The sequence below is a fragment of the Callithrix jacchus genome, chromosome 11 (assembly GCF_049354715.1).
Source record: "Callithrix jacchus isolate 240 chromosome 11, calJac240_pri, whole genome shotgun sequence".
NCBI lineage: Eukaryota > Metazoa > Chordata > Mammalia > Primates > Cebidae > Callithrix > Callithrix jacchus.
In genome coordinates this window covers 108,754,387-108,775,161 of record NC_133512.1, presented here as the reverse complement: position 1 = coordinate 108,775,161, position 20,775 = coordinate 108,754,387, and the positions used below count along the sequence as shown (strand labels likewise).

Sequence of the window (20,775 nt, the reverse complement as noted above, 5' to 3'; positions counted from 1 at the left end):
TGTGAACTGCATCTCAACCCCTCCCCCTTATGTTCCCAGGAATGAGCGTAGTACTAATAAAGCTTCGTTGTTTTCCTTTTTTTTTAAAAAAGGGCATTATTTGCGGTAGTTAAAATTTTGAAGCAATGACCTAAATATAAGAGAATGATAAATTAGAATGTGCTCACTTTGAATAGCTATTAATTAGCTATTCAAACAGTGCTTATATAGAGTTTTTAATGGCATGCTCATGGTATACTGTTTAGTGAAAACAACCATATAAAAGATATAAAAGTATGTTAAAACTGGAAAGATATATATGAACCTTACCAGTGTTTATATATGGATGTAGAAGTTATGGGCTGCTTGAATGTTATATCTTTATAAAAAGTTTTCAGCTATTCTAAAATGAAGCATGTATTCTTGTATTATCAGAAGATTATAAATAACCATTGTTCTGATTGATTTTGAGGCAAGGTCTCACTCTGTCACCCAGGGTGCAGCAATCATGGTTCACTGCAGCCTCAAACTCGGGCTCTAGTGATCCTCCTGCCTTACCATTCCCAGTAACTAGGACTACCGGCATGTGCTACCAGGCCTGGCTAAATTTATTTTATTTTAGTTTTTTTGTAGAGACAGGTCTTCGTTGTCCAGGACTTTTGTTTTATTTTTAAATGAAATTCTCCAGAGTTTACAAACAAATGAAATGGAATTTTTTTCTCTTCATTTTATCAACTATATCCTGTTGTTCATCAGACCCTTTAGAACTTTTGTCACTTTGAATTTTTTTTCTACTTCCCACGTGCATTGCATTCCTACTGCTACCGTTTAGTTTGGGCCTTCATCAATTCAAATCAAAATTATTTGCAGCAGGTTTTGTTTTCTTCTTTCTTGACTGCTTTTCATTAGATTTTCCTTGTTCTAATCTACAGTACCACCAGAGCATGGCTTCTTTATCATCATTTTTAGGGCAGTAGTCCAGAATCTCTCTTTTGATTATCGCCTCAAGTCTCAACCCATTGATCTGACTTTGTGTCTTCCATTAGTTGGTCTCATTTTTGTTTACATGGTTTTCTTTTTTGAACTCCTTTTTCTATCAACCTGTACCATCTTCTGTTGTCTTCTGTAGCTTTCGCTGGCACTGGGGTCTCACTAAGGTCTTACCCCTGTTACTCTAACACAGAAAGACTTGGCAGTGTTTGGAGACATTTTTTATTGTCACACCCCAAGCTGGGAAGTATAGAGAGATGCCACTGGTATCTAATAATTGGTGGAGGCCAGGGATGTTACCAAATATTCTATAATGCACAGACATTCCTCCACAGCAAGGAATTATCTGGCCCAAGAGTCAGTAGCACAGAGGTTGAAAAACCCTGCCAGTATAACAGGCTGTAACAGACTACTGAAAATTCAGCAATTACTGTTTCATAGCATTTCATTATGGTTCCTAGTTTCAATATAGTGCTAAGTTAAAACATTCAAGGACTTCAGTGCATAATTATTCATTTGTTTCATGTCTGATTTCCCCCTCCTCAGGACCTGTTACTATGACTAGTGTACACCCCCCAATACGTTCACCGAGTGCCTCCAGCGTTGGAAGCCGAGGAAGGTAAACTGACTAAACCATATTTTCTAGTACATAAAATCTCTAACTAGATTTCTCTTGCCAGTGTTCAGCATGTTTTGATACTCAATATATTCTGAACAATTTCTTCTATTTTTAATTAAAATTTTAATAACTTATACTTTAATAAATTAGTTAAGAAATTAAAGTACAAATTTACCTTTGAAGATAGAAGAATACTTGTTGAAAATAAGAAATGTCTGATTCACATAATAGCAAGGAAAACATAAAAATGAATAGGTATAACAGTACATTATATGGAAACACAAACTTAGGGACAATATACAGTTTTATGCTAATTTGATCTCTAATGATGAAAAATTGATTCTACTCTAAAATAAATAAATGTACAGTTATTGAAATTCTATTTTAAGCAACTGCTCTCCCTTCCCTGCATTATGCCTGAAAATTCCTCCTAGTTAGTAAACCCAATTCTTACTTTCTTAATCATGTGGCAAAATTGTTTCAGGGAGAAAAATTTGCCTTTAATCCCATGAGAACATAGTGAATATCTGTAAAAGGTTTTTGTCCTACTACCTTCTTTAAATAGCATTGTTTAAATAAATGATTATTTCATTGTCTTTAGACACTGACAAAATGTTAATGTGAGCCTAGAGTTTACTTTGTTACTGACTAGAGAAGGAAATGCCAGTTCTAAGATACTAAATCTGGTTGCCTCATTGTAAAGCCTCGGTTTTTAAAAAAATTTAGGTTTATTGAAATATCTTTCCAGATGTTTAACTATTTAAATAGGTAATATATAAAACATTTTTATCATAAATGAAACTCACAGCAGTTACATTTGTTATGTAGCATTAGTTGCTGATGTAGTTAGTGTTGTGAAAATACAGTATTATTTTAGAAAGTTGTTGTTATACCTTTTTATGAGGTATTTAGCTTCACATTCTTAGATGGTTTTTCTTCTCTCTCATACTTATAGCTCTGGCTCTTCCAGCAAACCAGCAGGAGCTGATTCTACACACAAAGTCCCAGTGGTAATGTTGGAGCCAATTCGAATAAAACAAGAAAACAGTGGACCACCTGAAAATTATGATTTCCCTGTTGTTATAGTGAAGCAAGAATCAGATGAAGAATCCAGGCCTCAAAATGTAATTATATGAAGGCTTGCAATACTATTCCTATGTATGGTGGGCAGGGTGAGAGAAACTTTTAAATAGCTTTTAGGAGGGTTTTTTTTTTGTAATGTTATATTAATCTCTCAATAAATTAAAAAGCAAAGATGGAAAAACAAAGGTTTTTTAAAATCTGAGGCTCAAATATGGAACCTGGAAAGTTGAAAATGAGATATTCTCTATCCAGAGTTTTATACCCAGGCAAATTATTAATCAGACATGAAAATACATTTTTGTTCAATTTCTTAAAATAATTCTTCTGTACTCATTTTCACGAAGATAATGATCATATGAATCATCAAAAATAGAGTAAAACAAGAAAGAGGAAGACATAAGATCCCCAAAATGGAATCTGACACAGAAGAAAAGTACAGCCCCCAGTACAGCAGCAGCAGCTTGTGCAGCACAGGCTGTAGCAGGAAGACTTAGGGTTCAAAGGGATGTATCTAAAGGAAGAAGAATACTTCAGCAGTATTGAGATTCTCCTATTGCAGATTGTGAGAATGACATAGAAATAAGTACCTAGAAAAACAAGCAACTGAAAAAATACGGTAATTACTGAGTCTTAGTAAAAACAAGAAGTTTACCAAAAAAAAAAAAAAAGAAATGTCATAGTACATTTTTGGGGTCTGCAGTGAACAATATTTACATAGTCATAATGATATAAACAAACACCAAAGTACAAATGTAACTAAAACTGTGGCACAATCAGGATATAACCTGAATATGCATTTAACCAAAAATTGTGATTTTCAGAATACTTAACCAGTACAGACAAATATTGGTCAGTTGGAATAGATACTGGCAATAAACAGTTATACTGGCACCTACCAACTAAAAATCAATGCTTAATAAAAATGACGTTAAAAAGATGGGGTGAATGGTGGTGTTGGCTTTGGGTATGTATAAATGGAAGGAGAACGGGGCTGGAGAATCAGGATGTAAAAACCTAATCTCTTGATCTTCTACTAATAAGGATTATAGATGTATTGCAATTCTTAACATTCATATGATTTAGAAATATGGAGGTAAATGGCAGAAGAAAAAGCTAGATTTGAAAATAGTACTTCAAAGGAATGAATGCTTTAACTATATCTACATTTATTACTTTGAAATTTTTGAAAACATATTTGAAGGAGATAATTTTTGTTACTGATTTGAAATTCTTGCCAACCTGAGCTCCAACAGAAAATTTAGATTCATCTTACAATTTTTCTATCTTAGGTATAATTTGAATGAACAGTTCCAGTGAAGTATATTTATAGGTCATGTGGTTGATTTTTCCACCCTACCCACCCATTTTCTAATTTCTGTAGCCATCAGCAGACTGTTTTTTTTTATATTTTGATATTTTTTAGTAGAGGTCCATGTCTTCTATACCAGTTAGCAGTAAACATATACTATTCTCATTAAGATTCTTTTGAAGCAGCCAGGTGCTCATTACAGAGTGGTTTATAATTCAGAATTGCAGTAGTGATAAAAAAAATTTTTAAATCTATTGCAGGCCAATTATCCAAGAAGCATACTCACCTCCCTGCTCTTAAATAGCAGTCAGAGCTCTACTTCTGAGGAGACTGTGCTAAGATCAGATGCCCCTGATAGTACAGGAGATCAACCTGGACTTCAGCAGGAGAATTCCTCGAATGGAAAGTCTGAGTGGCTGGATCCTTCCCAGAAGTCACCCCTTCACGTTGGAGAGACAAGGAAAGAGGATGACCCAAATGAGGACTGGTGTGCAGTTTGTCAAAACGGAGGGGAACTCCTGTGCTGTGAAAAGTGCCCCAAAGTATTCCATCTTTCTTGTCATGTGCCCACACTGACAAATTTTCCAAGGTAGGATAGTACTTCCTTCCCACATTGTTTTACTATAAACTTTTGAAGATTATTTTAACAGAAAGCCTCTGTAAAAACATAAATTCCACTTGGCACAAATGTATATTCCAAAATCCAAATGAATAATCTAGAGTTTCCTATACCCTACCTACCACTTATTCCTTGTGCTTCTCTCCAAAACCTAATCATTCAGCCTGAGCAACATAGGGAGACCCTGTCTCTACAAATAACTTAAAAACTTAGCCAGGTGTGGTAGTGCATGTCTGTAGTCCCAGCTGCTCAGGAGGCTGAGGTGGAAGGATTGGTTGAGCCTGGGAGGTTGAGGCTGCAGTAAGCTGTGATTGCACCATTGCACTCCAGACTGGGCAACAGAGCAAGACCCTCTCCTTAGTCAATATAAGAAAAGAAAAACAGGCCCTTTAAATTATCACAGGGGGTCACCATAAGGAATAATGTCTTTATGCATAACAGCTACCACAGTTTATTACATATTTTTGCCAGGCATTAAAATATCATTCATAAGTAATTCAAGTAAATTCTCAAACCCTGTGTGATGATCATGATCATCAGCATGACCAAGATGGTTAAGAGCCATTGGGTTGATCTCAGTTCTTTGAAGGCTGTACTTTTGAAAATTTAATTCTATAAACTTAGAGTAACAAGAACAGTACAAAGAGCTTTGCTGATTCCTGAATCCTTTGGGGGGACAAATTCAATTATGCCCTAGATATGTGAGCCCTAGATTAATGTGTTAATTTATTTAGGCACTTTTTTCCATATATGTATCTCATGCCTTCTTAACTAGATTTTGATATTAACTTAGAGCCTTGCATTATATTTCTGCTGTTTCCTTTCAGCACGGTGCAGTATACCTAGTAGGTCTGTGGTAAATGCTCATGATTAAAATTCATGCCAAATAAACAACTCTGTATCATAGATATAATGGAGGAGGTGGGAAAGGGAAATAGTGAAGAGAGGAAATGATGCATTAGGAATTCAAAAGTACATTGTCCCCCAACAGTGGAGAGTGGATTTGCACTTTCTGCCGAGACTTATCTAAACCAGAAGTTGAATATGATTGTGATGCTCCCAGTCACAACTCAGAAAAAAGGAAAACTGAAGGCCTTGTTAAATTAACACCTATAGATAAAAGGGTAAGTCTTCGAGCATTTCCAACCTAAAGTGTTAGACAGTTTTTTTGGTAAGATGCATTATTGTATTGTAGTGCAATATTTTACTGTGGTGCCTTTCATCAAAGAGGTGTATTATCTATCCAATCAGATTTTATACTGATCCTCTTATTTAGGTGTATTTTTTTTCACAAAGGTACATGAATCTTAAAGACAAACTTTCTTTAAATTAAAAAAAAATCATAGAATTATGCATGTATTTTATAGAAGCTTATTATACCTGAAGATGATGGAACATGTACCTTGACTTTTAAATTTAATCTACCTTAAGTAAATTTCTATTTTGTTTTATTTCTACCATAAATAAGTTTTTTCCTCAGAATTGCCACCAAGGCGCTGGGTTTTTTCTTCACTCTTCCTGGAAATAATTCCTTATTTTTAACTGAATGGGACTAGGTTTATGCATCAAAGCCACCTGATATATTTAACTGTAAATAACATTGACAGCTACCCAGTCAACACTTTGTTACCAAAGAAACTCCTTTGCTAAATTATTGAGTAGAATAATAGTATGGGAGTTGTTGTGCAAGAGGGCACATACCCATTCACTGCCAGTACTACTCAGTGTTTACTGGGATAAATTCATAAGCAGGGAAGTATGAATAGCAGAGCACATGGTTGGACCTTCTACATGCAAGAGGTGCCTTAAGTCTAGATGCACATTGAGAAGGCTCCACCTCCGGTTCTCCTAAGAGACATAGGTTCTTCCTTTATTGACTATTAGTAATTTATAATAGACTGGGGCAATAAGTATAAATTTATTGTTAGACAACTTCAAATGGGTTTATAGTGATACTGTCTTAGTACATTTAATTATAGAGACTGATAGAGACTGTCAAGTATCACGTACACCCTAAATTATCAAGTAGTACAGTTCAGTTAATGACTGGGAAAGAGAAGAAAACTCCAAGAATCAATAATTTTGTATTCATCAGATTTTTTTAGTCTGACACTTTGGGACCTCTGAGATTATTTAAAATTATTATTTAAAATAATCTGTGAATTGTTTTATAATTATCTCAATTTTTATTTTTGCTTAGAAGTGTGAGCGCCTACTTTTATTTCTTTACTGCCATGAAATGAGCCTGGCTTTTCAAGACCCTGTTCCTCTAACTGTAAGTATTAATGTCAATTTGTGCATGTTTACACAGTAGAATGCTTTCTCTGGAATTTTGTTAATGTGAATCTAGTTTAAATGCCATTTTTCAGTACTTTAGTAAGTGGCCCAAAACTTGTGTTCCTTTCTCAGAAATTCTTTCTTCTTATTTTACTTACTTACTATTCTCTGGGATGTTTGGGATGATTTATGTTAATTGTATCTCAGGAGTTTTAGGCATGTTTCCAAAGTTGTTGGAAAAATAACTTTGTTTGAAATAAAGACATCTCTCCCAGCAAAATTTTCTTTATTTTTATTTATAGGTCCAGACTTCAAAAATACAAAAAAGTTGAGGAAGGGTGTGTATGTGTGTGCATGCACTATTGACTTCAAACTTTCATGATAATGAAAGTTTGATGTGACTTTAACAGAAATTTTAGAGTACTGGAAAGGGCCTGGTACCTGCCTGCCCGTCCCCCCCACCAAAAAAATTCTATAATGCCTGAAATTCCTTTTAAAATTTAGTAAATTTGTTCTACAGTTTGGTAAATTTCAAAAATTAATCCCAAGTTAGATGAAGAAAACCAGCTTAGTAAATAAATTCAGCTGATAAATAGCTTCTTTCTTAAGAACAGATTTTGAGAACTGGCTATAGGAAATAAATATTTTCAGGGAGAAGGATCTTTTGTACCCAAGAGAGGCTTGTAACAACAGTACCAACTTGAGAATGTAACCTTGAATTGTGCTTTTTATTATCCTGGATTACATTTATGTTATTAATATCAATAGCAAAGTAGCCCCCTTTTTCTTAATAAATATCTCATTTAATCTCTATAAAATATTGTGCATTTGGTAGGATTATCCCTATTTGGAATATGAAGAAACTAAGGTTCAGCAAGGTTAAGTAACTTACCAGGATCATGATACTGAGCAGCAGAGCTGGGGATTAAACCCAGATCCAAAGTCCTTCCTCTTTACCACTTGCTATATATAGTACATGCAGCAAAAACATGTCAGATTCTACTAGAAATGATACTCTTTCTAGTAATTGCTTTTTATTTAATAATGAACAAGGAAAACCTAGATGATTTAAGAGAGAATATGTGAAGACAAGTTTTTTCATTAAAATAATTGGGGCTTGGCACAGTGGCTTATGCCTGTAATCCCAGCACTTTGGGAGGCCAAGGCAGGCAGGTTGCTTGAACCCAGGAGTTTGAGACCTGCCTGGGCAACATGACAAAATTCTGTCTCTACAAGAAAAAATTAGCCTGGTATGTTAGTGTATGCCTGTAACATGGGAGGCTGAGGTGAAAGGTTGCTTGAGCCCAGAAGGCAAAGTTTTTAGTGAGCTGAGATTGTGCCACTGTACTCCAGCCTGGCTGACAGAGACCCTGTCTCAAATATAATTGGTTAAACCTTTTGGGAAAAAGTCACACGAACCTTTACCATTGTGTGGAAGGTGCAGTGCACACTTGTAAACACTGTTAAATGTGTTTCTTTACTAATGACAAATAGCACAGAGAAGAGCAATGAGAACATTCCAAATAAGTACATCTTATGGAATGTATTTAGGACAGTGTAGAATTCAGCTATTTTATTATAGCATCTCATCTTTTTTTTTGAAAGGTGCCTGATTATTATAAAATAATTAAAAATCCGATGGATTTGTCAACCATCAAGAAGAGACTACAAGAAGATTATTCCATGTACTCAAAACCTGAAGATTTTGTAGCTGATTTTAGATTGATCTTTCAAAACTGTGCTGAATTCAATGAGGTGAGGTTGGAGGAGGGGAGGGAATGGGATGGGGCAGGAAGGAATAGCAGTGTGAAAATCATTTTACACTAAACACCTTGTCAACCTACAAGGATACCAAGAGGTCTATGTTAAAATAAATTTCTAATATTTCAGGTCAGGGAATGCAGGAGAGAATTCAGATGACTCTACCCACATTTATATTCAAAGGGTTATTAGATGGTGATTGAAATGCAAATCACAGCCTATAATTGAAAGACAAAATATTTTTCTCTGACCTAGAAACATTTATCATTCCCACCTTTATTTCTTGTTTGTTTTTTTTTGTTTTTGTTTTTGTTTTTTTTGAGACGGAGTTTCGCTCTTGTTACCCAGGCTGGAGTGCAATGGCGTGATCTCAGCTCACCGCAACCTCCACCTCCTGGGTTCAGGCAATTCTCCTGCCTCAGCCTCCTGAGTAGCTGGGATTGCAGGCACGCGCCACCATGCCCAGCTAGTTTTTTGTATTTTTAGTAGAGATGGGGTTTCACCATGTTGACCAGGATAATTTCTCGATCTCTTGACCTCGTGATCCACCCACCTCGGCCTCCCAAAGTGCTGGGATCACAGGCGTGAGCCACCGCACCCAGCCTATTTCTTATTTTTTATGTTGATCTTGAAATACTAAGGATGTGGTCCAAATAGCTGTAATTTAAAACTTTCTCATCTGTCAATTCATCTAAACATCTGTCAGAACACTTTTGCTGCTGGTGGTTTGTTGTTTGTTACTCATTCTAAGTACTACATATGTCATTTAGTTTGTTCTAGAAATACCTGGTTCATGATCCTATGGTTATGGCATCTTAACTGATCTATCTTTGGGAATACAGTCCTACCATTACCACCTTGTTTTAGAATAAGCCAGATAAGTCAGTCTTTTATTTACTTTTCTTCATCTTTTATTTTAGCCCACCTTCTGTAGACTTTGTCTAGTCCTAGACTATTTAGTTCAATGACTATGCATTTCAAATGAGCTATGCTTTTCAAAACAGCTCATTAATATGTACAATCTTAGAAGTCAAAAGTGTGATTTATTCCTTGTTTTACTCATATTTTTATTTTTACCTAACAGCCTGATTCAGAAGTAGCTAATGCTGGTATAAAACTTGAAAATTATTTTGAAGAACTTCTAAAGAACCTCTATCCAGAAAAAAGGTTTCCTAAACCAGAATTCAGGAATGAATCAGAAGATAATAAATACAGTGATGATTCAGATGATGACTTTGTACAGCCCCGAAAGAAACGCCTCAAAAGCATTGAAGAACGCCAGTTGCTTAAATAACATGCAGCACCACTGGCTTGTGCTGGTTTTTAGATTTTGTTTTCAATAAACATTTGTCAGTAATTTAACATCACTACAAAACTCTGATCTCTGTTTTGGCCATTTACTAGACTTTGATTTCCTTAATAACCCATTTTTGTTAACCTCTTATCACTAAGAAAGAAAAAGAATAAAGAAGGAAATGAATGGAAGAACGAACATGGAGGGAAGGCAGAAAGGATGGAAGAAGGAAGCATTGAATATGAAGACATTCTTCCCACTTCTTGGATTTTTAAACTACAATCTGGAGTGATGGCTACTGTAGAAAGGAAATAGACTTTGTATGAACTCTTAAGTTGAAAAGTATATGTGGTTTGGATGTGTGCGCTAATTCAGTTTTAGAAATACCACTACCCGTGAAGTACATGGCCTGACCTTATGGGTTAGGCATAGTATACTGAAGAACAGTACTCCACAAACATGGGTGGTAACAAGAGTTCCATCCCAGGAGGCCAACCGGTGCAACAGAAGGGTAGATTAGATGCTATTAAGAAGGCACCTAATAGTACATTACGATGTAAGAGGGCAACTGTATTAAAGAAAAATCAGGAAAACAAACGTTTGATGTTTTTGTTTTTGTCTATAGAGATATTGGTATATCAGGTTTTTAAGGCCATTTTTCATATATTTCTAGATCTAGATTTTCAACTTCTTCCACTGAGGGAAGTATACATGTTTGGTTTTGCTGTGTGTCTATGTGTGGTTTAACTATACAGGTGATCCTTTTACAACAGCCTCCTTGTTTGCAGTATAGCTTTTAGTGGAACTACCCAAAATATAAATACAGCAGTGTGCACTGTATTTGATGTGAGGTCTCTTCATCATATACCCTACTGGGCATTAAATATAAGTTCCTCTAAAAGGGACTCGTTTTTGTGGTTTTCATCTGTCTATAATTTAGAATGAAAATGCGTTGTGGGATTTTGGGAACAGGCAGTTGGGGGAAATAGTGAATTTTTTTTTCCTGAAGCATCTATCAATCATGTTTTTCTTTCAAGAGTCAGATCACCACATTTAGTCTTTGATCTGACTTAATTCGGATTTTCCTGATAGAGAAATAAAAGACCTGTATTCTGAGGGCAAGCATATTCTTCATGGGCCAGACCTAGCCAGTTCAACTGATAAAACTTTATTCCTTTTACTTGTTCATTGTTTTTTTTAGGATCAGATGAAATGTCAAAGAAACGAGATTAAGATAGAAAATTGCTGTGCCATACACGAATCCAGCATTTGACAAAACACCTATTTTTAGTTCACCAAAGTTAATCTTCCTTTATAAAACATGAACTGGAGTAAATTTGTCTCCTTAGGATGATAGAATAAAAAGAGCTGACTTGAAAGAAGGCTATTAATTTGCATTATCTCACCCCTTATAAATTCAGCATAGACGACTTGGTTTTATCTACATGGCTTTACTTAAAGTGGAAAGTATTCTGTGGCTAATTCATTGGGTTTTCAGGTATTGCTAAAGATAAAATACAAAAAGAAAATAACTTGTTAGCAATAGCTTCCCATTTTTTACGTATAGGTCTTAATCATAATATGTCAATTATATATTGTTAAAAAGTTCTAATCACTTTTCCAGATGTGTGTTACATGGTAATGTTTGTCACTGTTTTAAAAGAGGCATTTGACATTTGTTCTCCCAAGAGTGTTGGAATGGATTTTGGTAACTGTGCATACACCTTTTGTCTTTCTTTGCGCTAGTATTTTATTTTTAGCACAGCAGCTGTGGAGCTTTTGCTAATAAGTTATTGGTATCTTATCATCTGACAATTTGTTCTTCCATACTTGTCTCCCGAGTTAAAACAGCAATGCAGATAAATTATTTTGAGAATCATCACAAAGGGAGTTAGAACTTGTGAGAGTAAAACTATAATGTCCTAGTGAACCCCAAACTGTCACTATTATATTCAGTGCCATATTTACCTTTTAAAACAGTATTTGTTTCTCCCTAACAATCTTTGGCTGAATAAAAGGCAAAACCATCTTTGGTCATACATAATTATATTCAAAGTAAAGGTTTTGGGGCCAGATGCAGTGGCTCACACCTGTAATCCCACCAGCACTTTGGGAGGCCAAGGTGGGTGGATCACAAGGTCAGGAGTTTGAGACCAGCCTGGCCAACATGGTGAAATACCATCTCTACTACAAATATAAAAATTAGCCAGCATGGTGGTGCCTACCTGTAATCCCAGCTACACAGAAGGCTAAAGCAGGAGAATCACTTGACCCCGGAGGCGGAGGTTGCAGTGTGCCAAGATCTCACCATCATACTCCAGCCTGAGCGACAGAGACTTGGTCTCAAAAAAAAAAAAAAAAAAAAAAAAGTAAAGGTCTTCGGTTTCTCTCTGTAAATAGCCCTTGTGTAATGGTCTTTAGATTACTATCCGTTGACTTTATTACAAGTACCTGTGTGCCCAGGTGGATCTTATCCTTAAATTCTATTCGAATAGAAGTAAACCATCAAATGAGCCTAACTATAACCCACGCTCATTTATCAAGCACCCCCAAAAGTTCAGTGTGATTTAAGTAAATCTGACCTGAACTTGTACACTCTAGTGTGTATCTTTGACCATAAACTCTGGGAGATTTTCCTCTGGATTTGAGACCAGGAGCCCAGTGGGCCCCTATTGCTGAACGTTACCACACCTTTGGCTAGGGCTTATGGATGAGCAGACCACATGGGAGCTAGGATTTACTCAGTTCCACCTCACTGATAGTTTTTCTAGGTGCCAAGCAACTGACTTTCCTGCAAGAAGGAAACCCAGGTGTTCGACCAGTGACACAAGGCCATAGCAAAATGAACAGACATAGACCATATTGAATACAGACTACATTTTAGATCAGTATCTGGCATTGCAATCATTTTTTCTTTTGAATTAATATGCCCTGCTTGTCTTTTCTGAATGGAAGGGTAGGAAAGTGGAAGGTACTAAAAGAAAAGGAAAATGTGGCCGGGCATGGTGGCTCTTGCCTGTAATCCAAGCACTTTGGAGGTCAAGGTGGGTGGATCACTTGAAGTTGGGAGTTCAAGACCAGCCTGACCAACATGGTGAAACCCCGTCCTTAAAAAAAAAAAGGAAAGGAAAGTCCTCTTATCGTGGTAGTTTTACTTTCTTTTCTAAGCTAAATAACCGGCTTTACTACTACATTTTACTACCACACAGTAGTACAGATGTAGTAGAACTTGGTTAGCAATGCTTTCAAAAAGGTTACCTCCATAGTCAAAAGGGTGAGTATACAGCTGATTGCTTCATTTATGAAACTGCATTTCAATATCCTATGCTGATACTGTGCTTAGACACATACATTTGAGTTCCAAAGAGAAACAGTGAAAACAGGAACTCCTCCTTTTGCTGAGCTCTGGTCCAAATTCATGTGAATCCCAAAAGTCAGTTGCTGCATATAAACAAAAGGGTTTAGGTTTAAATTGAAGATCTAATCATTTTATGGTTTATATGTATTCGTTATGAGAGAAATTGAGTGATCTGATTGGCCATTAAAATTACCATGCCAGCCACGGTAGCTCACATCTGTAATCTCAGCACTTTGGGAGGCCGAGGCAGATGGACCACCTGAGGTCAGGAGTTCAAGACCAGCCTGGCCAACATGGTGAAAATCCATCTAAACGAAAAATACCAAAAAAAAAAAAAAAATGGCTGGATGTGGTGGCGGGCACCTGTAATCCCAGCTACTTTGGGAGGCTGAGGCAGGAGAATTGCTTGAACCTGGAAGGCGGAGGTTGCAGTGAGTCAAGATCGCACCATTGCACTCCAGCCTGGGCGACAAGGGCAAAACTGTCCCAAAACATATGGTGACCGTGAGTTCAGCCATTTAATTTCTTATTGAAATTGAGCTCTTCCTTTTAAATAACCATGTACATATTTTAAAAAGTATTTTATAGCCCTACATAAATTAATAGTCAATGTTTTTATAAACATTATTGCATATTCATCTTGGATGTGAATTTACTGTCATAATTCATATACTGGTGTCATGTTTCTGAGTGAGAATAATGCTAGCCAATCAGATCACAGATTTTTCTCCATGGAGGTTTTACCTATTGTGAAGGACATCTGAAGCAGTAGTCTTTTTGTTTTTAATTTTTGGGGGCAGATTGGCGCTTTGGTTTTAATAAAAATTAACTGATCGATTTTTACTGTGACTATTTTACCACAAGGATTTTTTAAAGGAAAAATTACTGAATGTTACTTCTGCAGAGTTCTAACTACTTGAGTCTCCATTACTACCTCCATCGTTCCTCCAGCTGTGACATGGATGCAAACAGGGGCAAGCTACCAGTCCATAAATAGCTGCAACAGGAAAACAGTTTTAAAAATTCTAACAGATGTATTTCACCAGCCTTAAAAGATTTAACAAAAAAAGGTCTGACAGAAAGGAAAGCCAGTGGCAAATATCTTGGATTATTCTGCCTCACACCAGCCACTCCCAGAGTAGGAGAATCAAAGATGCCATGAGAACTTCTACTTGTCTGGAACTTATTTGGGGAAGTGGGAAAGACACGGAGTAGGGACTTTAGGAAGTCATTTAAAAATTTTAGCTATGTTAATTCCACTTATAAAGTTTGAAAGGTTTTGATTCTTGTAATTTCTGAGAATTACTTTTTCCTTTTTTTCTTTTTCTTTTTTTTTTTTTTTGTTTTTTGAGACAGAGTCTCGTTCTGTCACCAGGCTCCAGGCTGCAGGCTGGAGTGCATGGTGCAATCTCAGCTCACTGCAACCTCCGTCTCCCAGGTTCAAGCAATTCTGCCTCAGCCTCCTAAGTAGCTAGGACTACAGACGCGCACCACCACACCCAGCTAATTTTTTATATTTTTACTAGAGACGGATTTCACTACGTTGGCCAGGATGGTCTTGATCTCTTGACCTGGTGATCTGCCACCTCAGCCTCCCAAAGTGCTGGGAGTACTATTTTTTAAGTTTACTACTGGATGTTTTAACAGATCCTGTATGGGGCCAACCTATTTGCTTCCTTAATTTTCAATTGGAATACTTAAGTCCTAATTTGAGTCCTAAAAAATCTTTCCTTGTTAGTTGCAGGTTAAACATTCAATAAAATTATTTTCCCATGTTTTCACATGTGGTATGGAAGAAAGGCTGTTTTAACACATTCCCTGCAAGATACTTGGGAATGTGGATTCTTTGCCTATGTACTAATGCTTTTAACCCCAAGACAACTGAGACAGAAAATTCAGTCAGGAATCTTTCCATTGCAAATGACTGAAGCCCCATTGCCATTTCTTTGGGGGAGAGGGTAGAATACACAGATCAACCTAGTTAAGCACTCCTTGCCTTTGAAATGAAAATGTGCTGACCTGAGAAGTGGCATTTCCCTGAAGAAAAATCAGGTTGCTCTCTTTCTTTTTCTAGACAGGGTTTCCCTCTGGCACCCAGGCAGGAGTCCAGTGGCACCATCACTGCTCATTGCAGCCTCAGTCTCCTGGGTTCAAGCAATCCTCCTACCTCAGCCTCCCAAAGTGCTGGAATTACAGGCATGAGCCACTGCACTCAACCCAAGGTGTTCTTAGCAAGAAAGAACAACAAACTAGGCCAAGTGCCAGATTTTGACAGTGATGCTGGTTATCTGACTGGTCCTATTAGGGATTCACTAATAAGAATCTATGTTAAGGACGGGCGCGGTGGCTCACACCTATAATCCCAGCACTGGGAGGCCGAGGTGGGTGGATCACGAGGTCAAGAGATCGAGACCATCCTGGTCAACAAGGTGAAACCCGTCTCTACTAAAAAAATACAAAAATTAGCTGGGCATGGTGGTGCACGCCTGTAGTCTTGGCTACTTGGAAGGCTGAGGCAGGAGAATTGCTTGAACCCAGGAGGCGGAGGTTGCGGTGAGCTGAGATCGTGCCATTGCACTCCAGCCTGGGTAACAAGAGCGAAACTCCGTCTCAAAAAAAAAAAAAAAAAAAAGTTAAGAAAACCCCAAGTACAAGCCAAGGGTAGTGGCTCATGCCTGTAATCCCAGCACTTTGGGAGGCCGGGCAGGTGGATGACAAGGCCAGGGTTTTGAGACTAATCTGGCCAACATAGTAAAACCTCGTCTCTACTAAAAATAAAAAAAATTAGCCGGGTGTGGCTGTAATCCCAGCTACTCCGGAGGCTGAAGCAGGAGAATCGCATGAACCCAGGAGGTGGACATTGCAGTAAGCCAAGATAGTGCCATTGCACTCCAGCCTGGGCAACAGTACAAGACTCCATCTCAAAAAAAAAAAAAAAGAAAACCCAAAGCACAAAAAGTTCAAAATATTTTGGCATTCATATTATAAAAGTAGTTTTTGCCACTATAGAGACTCTACAAGGCTGAACAGCAATTAAGAGGGAAAACATAAATGCATAGACCACAGTTGCTTTCATTCTACAGCACACAAAACCTTAAGAGTACAATGTGCACAGGTGTGATGCCTTGCATGGAGTGGTTTCAAAACAAATAGCATGTAAGTAGAGGCATACCACAGAGATTGCGGCTTCAGTTCCATACCACTGTAATAAAGTGAATATCAAAATGGTCACAAATAGTTTGGTTCCCCAGTGATTTAGAAGTTATGTTTATACTGCAGCCTATTAAGTGTGCAATAGCATTATATCTAAAAAATGTACATACCTTAACTTTCACCAGAGAGCTTCTCACGTATCTTACTTTTGAAGTAATTCATTACTGAATAGTGCGAATGATCATCTAAGTCTTCAGCGGGTCAATCTTTTGCTGATGGAGAGTCTAGCCTCAGTATTGATGGCTGCTGACTGTTCAGAGTGGCAGTTGCTGAAGGCTGGGTGGCTGTGGCAATTTCTTAATGAAGTTTCCTGCATCAATTGACTCTTACTTTCATGAAAGATTTATCTGTAGCACATGATGCTGTTTGATAGCATTTGACCTACAGTAGAATAAATGTCTTTCAGAATTAGAGTCCATCTTCTCAAACTCTGCTACTGCTTTATCAACTAAGTTCACATAATATTCTAAATCCTTTGTTGTAATTTCAACAATGGTCACAGCAATTTCACCAGCAGTAGACACTACTTCAAGAAACCACTTTCTTTACTCACCCACAAGAAGCAAGTCCTCATCTGTTCAAGTTTGAGATTACAGCAATTCAGTCACATCTTCAGGCTCCACTTCTAGTTCTCTTGGTGTTTCCATCATATCTGTAGCACCTTTCTTCACGGAAGTCTTTCTCATTCCTGAGTTATTCTGACTGCTAACCATGTATCACAAATGTTCTTAATGGCATCTACAATGGCAAATTGTTTCCAGAAGGTTTTCTATTTACTTTGCCCAGATTCATCAGAGGAATCACTATCAGTGTCAGCTATAGCTTTATGAAATGTATTTCTTAATAAGACTTGAAAGGCAAAATTACTTCTTGATCTATGGTCTGCATAGTGGCTATTTTGTTAACAAGCATTAAATTATTGAGATCTTAGGTGACTAGGTACATTGTCAGTGAGGAGTAACGTTTCAGATGAAGTCTTTTTTTTTTTTTTTCCAGTGGTAGGTCTCAACAATGGGCTTAAAAAATTAACCATCCCATAATCAGATAATTCTGTCATCTAAGCATTGCTCTATTTATAAAGTAAAAGAGTAGATTTAGTGTAATACTTAAGAGCCCTAGAATTTTCACAACAGTCAATGAGTGTTGGCTTCACCTATTGCATTAATCCCCAAAGAATAGAGCCTATTCTTTGAAGCCAGGCATTGACTTACAACTATAAAGTCCTAGTTGGCTTCTTCCAAACAAAGTCTGTTTCATCTACATGAAAATCTGTTGTTTAGTGTAACTACCATCAGTGATTTTAGCTAAATCTGAATAAGTTGCTGCTGTGTCTCCATTAGTTGCCGCTTCACCTTGCACTTGCCTTCATAGAGAGGTAGGGTCCTGCTCTATATTAGGTTTTGGCTTAAGGGAATGTTGTGGATAGTTTGATCTATCCAGACCAAACTTTCTCCACATTAGCAATAAGGCTGTTGTGCTTTCTTCTTATTTGTGTGTTTACTAAAGTAGGCCCCTTCAAGAACTTTGTCTGCGCATTCAAGACTTAGCTGTTTGGCATAAGAGGCCTAGCTTTGAGCCTGTCTTAGCTTTCAACATGCCTTCCTCACTGAGCTTAATCATTTCTAGCTTTTGATTTAAAATGGAAAATGTGCGAGCCTTCCTTTCCTTGAACATTTACAGGCTATTGTAGGGTTATTTGGCCTAATTTCAATATTACTGAGTCTCAGGGGATAGGAAGGGCTAAGGAAAAGGAGAGAGAAGGGGGAACATCCAGTAGGCAAAGCAATCCGAACACACATCTAGCGATTAAGTTTGCCTTCTTACATGAGTGTGGTTAGTGGCACTCCCAAAACAATAGTAGCATCAAAGATCACCAATCACCATAACAGATTACCAAAATATGACAGACAAAGTGAGTACGTGCTGTTTCTAACAGTGCAGTATATAGAAGCACAATAAAATATGGCATGCCTGTAATTACATGATGTAGGAAATCTTGCTGCATTCATTAATCTCTATCACAAGATTCAAAGATTCCCCCTATAAAAAAAATAAAATTAGAGGTTGGGAATGTAAGGGGGGAAATAGTTTATTCCCTGCTTCTTGGTGATTATGTGTAATACTCATTCTAATTTAAGCATTTTATGAATAGGCAATTTTTATCAAACTATGGAGGAAATAAGTTACATAGGCTAATTTTAATTTGAACTTGGTGGCTATTCTAATTGTTTTGAAAGATTTAATGATGGGAAGTCGGTGGGGAAAAGAAAAGACTTAATGATATTATCCCAGGTTCTTGCCTTCGCTACAAAACTTCAGTCCAAGTTTAGCTACAGACCTCATGGGAGAATATCAAATATAAGTTTATAATTTAGTATTTATTCATATAAAGGTTTACAGACTTGATTTCAAGGAAAAAAAGCCATCTTCTCCCCACCATCTCCTTCTCACACCCCTTTCAAAGCTTAATTTTATAAAAGTACCTTATATATTGTCTCTCAAGGAAGAGATCAATATCCAGTTACCCACCCCACTCCCATAAATGCCTTATTTAAAAAAAAAAAGAAAAATCATAATCACTTTATTACCGATTAGCATACAGAAGTAAAACCAAGTTTTAAGTAATGTACCACAGTTCTGAAGATGGAAGTCATTTTTCTCGTCTGGTAGACATAGCTTTGCAGGTCTTCATTCAATTTGCTGGAAGAAAGTTATTTAATAGATCAGTAATGGGCTTTTTAAAAATAGACCATATATATATATATATACACACACACACACACATCTGTATATATACACACACGTGTATATACATACATATATATATACAAATATACATATATACAAATATGTATATATATATATAAAAATACATACATACATATATATATATATATTTTTTTTTTTTTTGGTAGATACAGGGTTTCACCATATTGCCCATGCTGGTCTTGAACTCCTGACCTCAGGTGATTCACCTGCCTCATCCTCCCAAAGTGCTGGGATTACAGACATGAGCCACTGCACCTGGCCAATATTCTCTTTCTAGATGGTGTTTTCGGATTTTTAGTTTACCAGACTCATCGAATCACAGTTTGGTAGGGAAGCTGTAACACAGAATCAACACCACTTGAAAACTATTGGCCAGGCTGGTTCATCCACATTATTAGGGTGCTGTGTTTGTGTGTTGTTGGAAGGAAGTTCACATTTTTGGCATGTCCTTACAAACATTTCTAGAAGATGTATTGGTGTCAGGTGGTTTCATGTGGTAACCACTTGCAACACTGAAGTAGGGGTGGGGGTATGGGTGTGTGTTTTAAGATTTGCTCATAGACATGTAGCCAGTTAGTGGCAATCAACAAGGGATACAAGCCCAGACAACTGTATTGAACCTACTTGTTTGCTTAAAAGGCTGGCAACAATCTTGCAGAATCATTTCACCATAGTGCTAAAATCAAGTCCCAGTCAACAGAAGACAAAAGTCTTTTAGGTGGATATGACTTGAATAGGAGATTCTCAGACACCTTAGATGGTGAGTCAGGTTTCTTTTTATATGTATTGTTATTTGCAAAATTAAGTGATGCTAAATTCCTGTTCCCTTAGTGTTACAGTCTGGTTTAAATGCCAGCCCCACTACAATACTAGCGTGCTCCTTTATACAAGTTACTCGACTTGTGCCTTAGTTTTCTCATTTGTATAGAGGCTCTGATCATCTTTTTGCTTATTAAAAAGAAGCATATCAATTATCTAAGACTCTGGCTTTAAGCATTCAATGAATGAATCACCTTTCTGAGTAAGGAACTTAAAGCCCTAAATTTACAATTATATAGTAGATCATCTAATCTGATTTAAATGCATTGTTACCTTACAGATAAACTAGGCTTAAAGATAGACGAACTAGGCCGGGCTCGGTGGCCTACATCTGTAACCCCAGCAGTTTGGGAGGCCAAGGTAGGTAGATCACTTGAGGTCAGAAGTTCGAGACCGGCTTGGCCAACATGGTGTCAATACTAAAAATACAAATATTAGCCAGACGTGGTGGTGGTATAGCTATGACTACAAAGATTTCTCGGGCCGGGCGCGGTGGCTCAAGCCTGTAATCCCAGCACTTTGGGAGGCCGAGGCAGGTGGATCACGAGGTCAACAGATCGAGACCATCCTGGTCAACATGGTGAAACCCCGTCTCTACTAAAAATACAAAAAATTAGCTGCGTATGATGGCACATGCCTGTAATCCCAGCTACTCAGGAGGCTGAGGCAGGAGAATTGCTTGAAC

At 37.2% G+C, this 20,775-nt stretch overlaps 2 protein-coding genes across 10 annotated transcripts in view; one reads left to right on the top strand and one right to left on the bottom strand.

Moving 5' to 3' along the window:
- Window positions 1-10,528, top strand: part of TRIM24 (tripartite motif containing 24) — a 123,184-nt gene extending 112,656 nt beyond the window's left edge. For 4 of the 6 annotated variants that reach the window (XM_035254649.3, XM_002807060.7, XM_078342115.1 and 1 more), the window contains exons 13-19: window positions 1,516-1,588; window positions 2,544-2,712; window positions 4,241-4,569; window positions 5,591-5,723; window positions 6,800-6,874; window positions 8,482-8,631; window positions 9,722-10,528. In XM_035254649.3, coding sequence (XP_035110540.3) covers window positions 1,516-1,588; window positions 2,544-2,712; window positions 4,241-4,569; window positions 5,591-5,723; window positions 6,800-6,874; window positions 8,482-8,631; window positions 9,722-9,931 — 1,139 coding nt within the window. In that variant the 3' untranslated portion in view covers window positions 9,932-10,528. The remainder of the gene's footprint in view (window positions 1-1,515; window positions 1,589-2,543; window positions 2,713-4,240; window positions 4,570-5,590; window positions 5,724-6,799; window positions 6,875-8,481; window positions 8,632-9,721) is intronic. The other 2 variants (XR_013523768.1, XR_013523767.1) reach the window with 1 other exon arrangement.
- Window positions 10,529-18,861: 8,333 nt separating this feature from the next.
- The window catches only part of SVOPL (SVOP like), a 127,841-nt gene continuing 125,927 nt past the window's right edge, over window positions 18,862-20,775 (bottom strand). For all 4 annotated transcript variants that reach the window (XM_035254645.3, XM_035254647.3, XM_078342116.1 and 1 more), the window contains one exon: window positions 18,862-19,202. In XM_035254645.3, coding sequence (XP_035110536.2) covers window positions 19,191-19,202 — 12 coding nt within the window. In that variant the 3' untranslated portion in view covers window positions 18,862-19,190. The remainder of the gene's footprint in view (window positions 19,203-20,775) is intronic.